The 9,519-nt window shown below is 42.3% G+C and overlaps 1 protein-coding gene across 3 annotated transcripts in view; it reads right to left on the bottom strand.

The window, feature by feature from the left end:
- Nucleotides 1-4,992: 4,992 nt before the first annotated feature.
- Nucleotides 4,993-9,519, bottom strand: part of Pigg (phosphatidylinositol glycan anchor biosynthesis, class G) — a 36,547-nt gene continuing 32,020 nt past the window's right edge. For all 3 annotated transcript variants that reach the window (NR_163827.1, NM_001310689.2, NM_001081234.3), the window contains one exon: nucleotides 4,993-6,515. Coding sequence is in view for 2 of the 3 variants with exons in the window: in NM_001310689.2 (NP_001297618.1) it covers nucleotides 6,302-6,515 (214 nt within the window). In the remaining variant the exon portion in view is untranslated. The remainder of the gene's footprint in view (nucleotides 6,516-9,519) is intronic.

The following is a 9,519-nucleotide window of genomic DNA, read 5'->3' as shown; positions in this document are numbered from 1 at the left end:
GACATGACTAGCCCATGCTGTGATAGTCCATCTCAACAGTAACTCACTCGCCCCTGTAATGAAGTCTTACAGTTAGGATTAGCTCTCAGGACCTTATCTGCTGTTAACATCCCATTCTCCAACATGTCTGCACTGGGATATCCAGCACTAGCCTAGGGTTTGCAGATAACTTCTCTCAAGTGCAGCACTTTTTTTTTTTTTTAAAGATTTATTTATTTATTGTATGTAAGTACACTGTAGCTGTCTTCAGACACTCCAGAAGAGGGAGTCAGATCTCATTACAGATGGTTGTTAGCCACCATGTGGTTGCTGGGATTTGAACTCCAGACCTTTGGAAGAGCAGTCGGGTGCTCTTACCCACTGAGCCATCTCACCAGCCCACGTGCAGCACTTTTTATTTGGCAAAACACGAGTCACATTTGTTAACCTTTCCTTTAAAGCCTGTGCTTCCTGTTTTGTTCTTAGGAAATCTTGATTCTTGATCCTGAAGTTTCCTTTTTTGGGAAACTCAGTTTTGCTGTTGTTTGTTTTTTTATGTTGTTTTGTTTGTTTGCCTATGCCTCTAATCCACTTAGGGATTTATTTTTGTTTATAGTGAGAGCACACCTTCCATTTTATCCTTCACTATTATATGCCTATGTGTGTATCTGTGGGCATAAGTGTGTGTGTCATTTGTGATCTTATCTTTATTAAGAAATATTATTTCAGCCAGACTGTGGTAGTTCATGCCTTTTATCCCAGCACTCAAGAGGCAGAGGCAGGCAGATCTCTGACTCTGAGGCCAGGACAGCCAGGGCAGAGAAACCCTGTCTTAAAAAACCAAAATAAACAAATACAAAAACCATTTCTAAGCTGTTTGTAGCACCATTTTCCATGTCTGGGCCATCTTCTCCTTTACTTTTTGCTAATGAAGCCCAGTTTATGCTACTTTCAAGTGTTCTTAGCACAACCCTACATAGATGAAACTGCCTTTACTTCATGGTCCTCTTCCTGGACAACCTGGAACTGATTGGGTCTTAAGCTACTATGGGTAGGTTGCCTTCTGGACAATTGAAATTCTTCATTTTTCCATAGACCTGTTTGCAGTCATTTAGGTCACTGTTTACAGTTTATGTTTTCTTGTTGCTAGTTTGAAGACTATGTAGTGATTTTATAAGCAGTTTACTTATTTTAAAAGTTTCGTTTTACTGAAATTTCTTCTTAATAATCTATTTTCCTATCACCTAATGAGTAGTGATAGTTGTTTCTTGCCTTCAAAACCCTCACTGTACTTCTGGTCTCACCAGACTTGCTAGAATCTACACCCACCAGAGTAGAGAGGGTAAGGGGACACAGGCCAAGACTTCTGAGGTTAGCAATCATGATAGATTTCCTGGGATTCCCAGTAGACACTTTGAAAGGATGTTTCTTCTGACTTTAGCTTGCTGAGTTTTATCACAATCATTGCTAATTAGAAATAGGAATTGAGTTTGAGTTCTATCAATTTTTTTTTCATTTTATTTTGTTTGTCCTTGTTTTGTATTTTTTGAGACAGGATTTCAATGTGTAGCCCTGAACTCACTCTGTAGACCAGGCTGGCCTCACAGAGATCTGCTTGCTTGCACCACCACTGTCCAGCTCAGTGGTGTTTGTGTGTGTGTATGTTCCTGTGGTCCACGTGTATGTGGACATGCGCACGTGGAGACAAAGGTCAATCCTGGATGTCATCCTTAGGTAGGCTTCCCACTTCCTTTGAGATGAGAGTCTCACATTGGCCTAAGCCCATCAACCAGACTAGCTAGCAAGCCACAGGGACCCTGCTTGCCCCTCAGCAGTGGGATTACAAATTGTACTACCATGCCTGGTGCTTTCATACGGATTGTGAGGATCAACCTCAGAGCCTCATGATTGCAGGGAAAGCACTTTACTGACTTAGCCACCCCTCCACTCATTTATTTAATGAATCTGGATGTTATTTTTGTATTTATAATAACAGAATAATGAAAAAGTACAATTTAGCCTCCGTGATGACATTCTTGAGAAACTTGTCTTAAGGCCTGATTTTTTAAAAAAGTAGTATTTTAAGTCCTTAAAATTTCTTTATTTTTTAATTTTTGGTTTTGTTGTTTTTTTTTTAAAGATTTATTTATTTATTATTATTCATTAGTACACTGTAGCTGTCTTCAGATGCACCAGAAGAGGGTGTCAGATCTCATTACGGATGGTTGTGAGCCACCATGTGGTTGTGGGATTTGAACTCAGGACCTTCGGAAGAGCAGTCGGTGCTCTTAACCACTGAGCCATCTCTCCAGCCCTTTAATTTTATTTATTTTTATTTTACGTGTATGAAAGTTTTGCCTACAAATATGAATGTGTACCACATGTGTGCTGTTCTCTCAAAGGCCAGAGAGAGTGTTAGATCTTCTAAAACTGAAGTAACAGACAGATATAAACTTTTATGTGGGTGAACCTGGGTCTTCTGGAGGAGCAGCCAATGCTCTTAACCATGGAGCCATCTTTCCAGTCCCCCAAATTCCACTCCAGTATTTTCATTACAGTCACCCCCACTCCTCTCAGACCCATACTTACACCCTTCCCACCCAACTTCATGTCTTTGTTTGTTTTCCCCCCTACTTTCTTTTAAAAACCCATTGGGTCTAATTTATATTGCCCAGCTATTCTTGGGAGTGTTTCCTGCTTTGGAGTATGGTTGACCCAAGGTGACACCATTAAAGTAAGTTGACTCTTCCTCCTCTAGCAGTTATCAAATACCAACAACCCCTCAACACTCAGCTGCTGGTGGGGTTTTGGGCCCACCTTCAGTCCTCCATGCTTGCATTTCATCTGACTTGAGCTAACAAGGTCTCTCAACCCCTATTTCATGAAGATCCCTGACCTTTGGGGAGAGGGGTAGGGTGCTGATGTTCCACTTAAGGCTGAGCACTCTGCAGTCTTAGTCTCTGCATGCTGACCAGCTGTGGGTTTCTGTATTAACTGCCGTCTACCACAAGCAGTTTCTCCACTGAGTGTTGGGACATGTATGGATCTGTGGGTGTAGCATAAGTTATCAGGGATTGTTTTAATACTAAGTCCATTTAACAAAATAACTGTAGTCAAGTCTCCCTTAAGGACCAAGACCTCTTTAGTCACAGTTCTTGGCCTCAATTGTGCCGGGTATGGGTTTCATCTTGTGGAGCAGGGCTTAGATGAGTCAGAACATGGTTGGTTACTCCTATAGTGCTCACACCACTATTGCAACCAGGAGGCCAAACTAGTCATTATTGTAGCTTTCAGGGTTTGTAGGTAGGCGAGAGTGATAATTGCTTTTCTCTTCTGGTAGCATGCAGAGCATCTTCCAGCACTATGGAAGCTGGTCAGTAGGGATGAAGCTCTCAGGTCACTGCACACTTGATTTTTCCATGTTTATGACTCAAATACGTGGTATCTCAGTAGTGGGATCTTACTATCAAGTTCTGAGGGATAAACAAAAGCAATGGCAATAGCCTGCTATGTTAGGGGAGGTCTGTGGAACCCCTTTTGTTAAGGCCTTTATTTTTAAGTTATTTTGGTTGACATGAAAGAAGAAAAGAGATTGTCTTAGGGTAAGGAAATGGATCAACAGGAGAGGGGAGGAGAGCCAAGGAAAGCAATGGGGATGGATATGAAGGAAGCACATTTTGACATTTATAGAAATGCCAAAATGGAAACCATTTTATATGCTAAGAAAGTAATTAAAAATAAACTGTATTATGAAAGGAAAGATTAAGTACTGAATTTTCTCTAAATTTTTAAATTTTATCTGTTTGGATTCACCTTTCATTCAGTTTTATAGCAAATTTCATGACCAATGGACCTAACAATTCTGGATTCCTTCTCCACCCCAACCCAGTTGCCATCACGTCTCCTTATCACAAACTACTAACAAGAGCTGGTCTCCAGGAGCTGTGGGGGTCATGAAGAGCTTCTGATGAGGGTCTGTATGATTCAGAGGCTAGCCTGAGGACCTGTATGATTCAGAGGCTAGCCTGCTCCACACATGAACCAAGCCACATAGCAAGACCTTGTCTCAAGAAAGAAAAGAACTTTTGATCAGGGTTAAAAAGAATGACTCAGAGGACCTGAGTTCAATTCTCAGTACCCTTATCAGGTGGCTCACAGTCTTCTTCAAGTCCAGTTCCACGGGATCCAACACTGTCTCATCTCCACAGGCTCCTGCACTCACATGCACAAGCCCACAAGCAGATATACACAGCTACAAATAATTTTTAAAATAATAAAAATAGAATGTCTTTAAAAGCAGACAAACATTGATTATCGTACTCCAGTCTTTCAAGTGCTGGTGTTACAGGCTTTATTATGATTCTACTCATCGCTGCTCACAAGGATAAAAGTGCAGAGTGCGTTCATGCAGGATGTGAAAGGACAATCGAGATACGTGTTTGTTTCACTTTCACCACACCGAAAGAATCAGAAACAACACAAAGCTACTGGTACCTTTTCACCTACCTTTTCCTCCTACTAGGACTTGCTCTCCTTTTATACATAAATATGAACTTCCTTCCCTGCCACCTATCTCCAAAGCCGTGAATTAGGTAAAGTGAAGAAAGAAGCAGAAACATGAGGGAAAGGCAACACTGCAAAGCATCAAAGGAGGGAGGAGGAGAAAGCCAACCTGACTAGGAAAGGGAGAGAAGGAAGTCTATCGGGCCTTCAGGAGGAGCTGCCCACGCTCTGTCCTTGCTAAAACACCAGCATGGAGAAAAACCTGAAGTTGGCTGGATAGATGGATCTTTTAGGAAGGCTGATCTTGATGTTCCTGACAAATAAGAGGAAGTGGGTTTAGACACTGAGCATGTCAGAACTATGCTTGACTGAGGCACCCAAGCCTTCTCCAGTTTCCCAGTTACCCCACTGCTCCTGGAGGCCCTGGCCATGAGGGTTTGGCTGCTCACCCTGCATGGGCAAGGTCTTAGGTTTGACCCCTAGCATTTGCCAAAAGAAAACAGACAAAAGTTAATGTCATGAGGTCATACAGCTTGTTTTTATTGAAGTATCTAAGGAGTTTAAATGTCTAAACAACAAAGAAATCATATTATTTATTTCCTCTAGAAAATGAGATAGATAATAAAACTATAAATTTTTTATGAAATGAAATATACTGTACATTTTTCTTCCCCTCTTTAAACTCACAAGCTATAGTATATACACACAGACTTAACATAACTTACCCTTTTAAAATATAGTATTTAATCCTTGATAATTTTATACATCTATATCATACATTTTGATCATTTTCACCCCCATCTTCCTCTCTTACACCCCTCCTCCTCCCTCTGAACTCTTCCTCCTCCTCCTCCTCCTTTCATGCCTCTCCCCCCAGTACAGAGTTTAATTAGGGTTACTTAGATGTGTTTGCGGTTAGTGTCTGAAGCAAACTGACTCCTTCTCCAGCAGCCACTAGCTAACACTAGCTCTTCAGCCGGGGTGGTAGCGCAGGCGCCCTCCCCACGCATGTTAAAATGTCGCCACAGATCGGAGTGAGGCTGGATTACTTATTTTTCAAACATAAATTACAATGGATCAAATGTGGATTCCAACTATCTTCAGTTGAGCGAGTCATTTAAGATATTTGTAAAAACATTAAAAATATTATTTTTCTCATTAAATATTTGTTTTGAAAAATATAATTATTTTGTTCTATTAATATACAGTAGTTTTTATTGAGGCTGGGGAGGAGTTGAGACATGGTCATCCTCACAGCCTAAGCAGTCTGGACATGATAATATTCTTGGTCCTGCCTTCTTGAGTACTGGGATTATACAAGTGTGTTCTACCTTGTCCACCAGCACATTATTTTTTAAATGAATAGTGTTTGGAAGTGATTTAGTTTTCACTTCAAGTGCTACTAACCCTGATTTTAAGAGTTCTTAGGATTGTGAGGTCTTTGATGTAGCCCCTGTAGCAGACACACCTCCTCCTACAGGGCTCCTGGGCTCTCTGAGATAAACATAATGATAAAGTCCAGAACTTTTTCTTCCATCAATTTAAGCATATAATAGCCACAACTCACTCAGAGGAAACTAAAATTTCTGAAATTTCAGAGTGATTGTCAATAGGGAAATTTTAATACATAGTATTTAAAATGGTCTTTTATTAATCATCTATTTAATTTAAATCTAAAATTAAGTTATCCATTCATTTCACAGGCTTCACATCCTTTTTTTTCCACCTCAGAAAAATCTTGTATGTAAGCAGTTCAATACTCAAATCCACGATGCAAACAGGAACTAAAAGTACCTCAGCTCCAGCTATCTGCCTCCACCTAAGCCCTCCTGTGGCGAGTCTGGTTTGTGGCAGTGAACACTGCACAAATGGCAGCCGTGATGAGCAGATGCATTCCTTCATAGAGAAGCTTTGGAGAAAATACACTCCATATGAATAAATGATAGCGCAGAGATGTCACCAGGACAATGTATGTGGCAACTGGAACAGAACAAATCAGTGCATAGCAGAAGCACGAACGGCTCAGTGCTGAACTATTAACAAAATAGAAAACACATGTCAGAGCATGTCACCAGAACAGCACACCCACACCACTACTTAAAAATAACACTGGGCACTTGCTTCTGGACTAGAGGGTAACACAATCGCTCTTCTGGGAACTTGTTAGGTCACTGGACATGATGATAACTGTCCTACAGGTATACAAGGAAAGTCAAAACTGGGGTGATAAGATGGCCCAGTGGGGAGAAAGGCACTTGCTGCTAAGCCTGACAAAGTTCAATTCCTAGGACTCGTATGGTAGAAGAAACTGACTCTTACAAGTTGCTTTCTAACCTATATGTGTGTCACGTAACACACACACGCGCGCGCACACACACACACGCACACACACCAAATAAATAAATGTAATAAAATTTTAAGACTAGAAATTATTCCTTCAGAAAGGAGAGGTAAAACCTAATAAATTCATAAAATCCAGAAAGCAGCAAGAACAAAGCATAGCAAATGTGATGAGAAGGGTGGCGTCTGCCCTCGAGCTCCAACCCTTGTGAACCCCAGGAGCTCCATTTCCTATGGAGGTATGTCAGCTACAAAAAGGTCATTGCATTATGCCAGAAGCTCTCATCTTCATCTTTGCATTCTACAGGGATCATCAGTTGCCTGTGACCAGTGGAGACCATGCTCCAGAGAAACTAAGCAGTAATGTGGACTGACCGTGCTTAGAAGGCGACAGATAAGCTACAGCTCAACAAAGGGTTGTAGGAGACAGCAAAATTGGAGTTTGTGGCAGGGTCCAGAAAGCCTGCCCTTTGACGATTTGTAGGATGCATACAAGCCCTTTCAGAATGATCAGAGGCTATGGATAGGATGCATAAGCTAGGGCTATAGAAATTACAAACCTAGGATTATTGCAGACTTGTAAGAGTCACATGTATTTTATGTAATGCTTGTATTGATGGTTTTAAAGCAAAAGGGAAGGTTCATATGGCAGGAATGATGTAGCTGAATGTGGCACATGAGTGGCAAGACATGCCTTGCTAGGGTATGCGCTCAGAGACAGATTGACAAGTGTGTGTACACGGCTGTTTGTGCATTGTGTAAGCACGGTCTGTGAGGCATGTTCTGCCCTGTTGATCAGGCAACTCCACACGATCTTAGGACATCCCTCCAAACATTTCCTATCTCTATGCTCATTATCCAATGTTGGGCACCAACAACTATTCAGTGGCCAAAAGACAAGACAGTTCTGAGCACCATAACACCACCTTAGTCTTCACTGGCTTCCCATCTTGGTCTTGACACATTTTCTCCTGTTTAGTTCTCCAACTGTTAGATCACACTTGACCCCTTCGGTAGATGGCTCCAGGACTTCTGTTGTTTTACTCCTCCTACTTGAACTGCTAGTCCCTACTTGGTACCTGGCCCAAGAGGGTTATCTTGTCATAGCCCATGTGACTGCCACTGCCTCACGAACAGTACACCAGTGTTCCAAAAAGTGAGTACTCAGTACAAGCCTTTGGCTCTCCTCTAGTGAGTATAAACTGGACATCTGTGCTGAGCCAAAGACCTACCAAATGGAGCCTCTTTCTCATCAGACAGCACATGGTACTGGTTTCCACACTGACTTGTGGGACAGTTTTTACATTATCCATGAAAAATATTGTACATATTGCTCCTATAATATCAGCAAAGGATTTCTGCATTGGTACGAGCAGGCAGCTCACATCAACCACAACTGCCAGATTCTGTCCCCAACAGCTCATGTAATGTATATTAAATTGGCAAACCACATTTAAGTTGTATAATTTGAGGGGCTGTCTATAGACTGCCTCAAAGTACAGGCATGAACATCTACAGACAGGTAAAGTTCAAGCATTCCTGTTCTCAAGTTTACAGCCGTACAAAAAATGTTTCCTCCCCTGAAGGGCAAAGTATCAGGCTGTGGGGAGTTATCTGCTTCTCCACATCCAAATGTGGTTTACCAAGGAGGATGCTCTTCTTCCGGGCTGAGGCCACGGCCGTGTCTTGTCTAGCTTGAGAGATTTTTGTAGTTAAAGCTTGAGCATCTTTACCCGCGGGAGATGCAGAGCCAGTGAATTAGTCTAGTCTTGGGCTGCTGAGTTCAGAGCTATCTGCGTCCCTCCATGGAGACACCAACAGGAGGTTAGATATTCAGTCTGGAGCTAAGAGACCCCAGACCATACACATGAATGACTGAGGACAAATCCGTGAAAGAAGCTAAGACATAAAGCCAGAGGAGAGGCAGAACCACAGTGACACTGGCAAGAACAAGGGCATGCAGCTGCAGGTCTCTGCAGTCAGCGGGATCCTGGAGACATGCCAGGAGGGGTTATCCCTGACAGTCACCACTGCAAGGGCCATTCTTCTAATCACAAACAGACAGAGGGGAGGGAACTGGGAGGCCCCAACTTCACGTGTACACTTAAAAAGTCTGGAACCTCTAGTCTGAGTAAGGTTCTGTGCTGATAGAGCTGTGTCCATCCAATGTATGAGAGGCAGGTTCAGTGTCACAGAAGGAGGGTAGCTTTCTATGATTCAGGCACATTAAGAAGTAAATAGGCACAACTGGGTCCAAGAACATATGGCTAGTAGCAGTGCTAGTGAACTTCTGGATAACTCTGAGAACACATAAATCAACAACTAGAAGCAAAAATGAGATAGTGGGATACTATAGAGAAAATAGGCAGAGACAGATTTGAATGTGCTGATCAAGCCCAGAGAGCTATACATACCCCAACAGTGGGAACCTTGAGCAAGCTAGACCCTGAGAAGTGCCTCCAGGCTAGTGGAGGGCACAAGAGCCTAGACTGGCTTAGGCAAAGAGTGGCATTCACCTGTACCTGAATTTGTGTTGCACCTTGTACTTCTATTCGTCTGTCATTTCTGTCAACAGGCTGTTCACTGACTCGGAATCTATTCAGTCAGCAGCTCCTCCTAACACATTCTCTCTGCACCAATAGAAGGGTTCTGGAGGGCCAGAGCCCATGTCTTTTGTCTCCTTGCCCTCAGAATAGA

The sequence above is a fragment of the Mus musculus genome, chromosome 5 (genome assembly GCF_000001635.26).
Source record: "Mus musculus strain C57BL/6J chromosome 5, GRCm38.p6 C57BL/6J".
In the NCBI taxonomy this organism is placed as follows: Eukaryota; Metazoa; Chordata; class Mammalia; order Rodentia; family Muridae; genus Mus; species Mus musculus.
The sequence above is the reverse complement of the archived record's forward strand: the minus strand, read 5'-3'. Positions and strand labels throughout refer to the sequence as shown.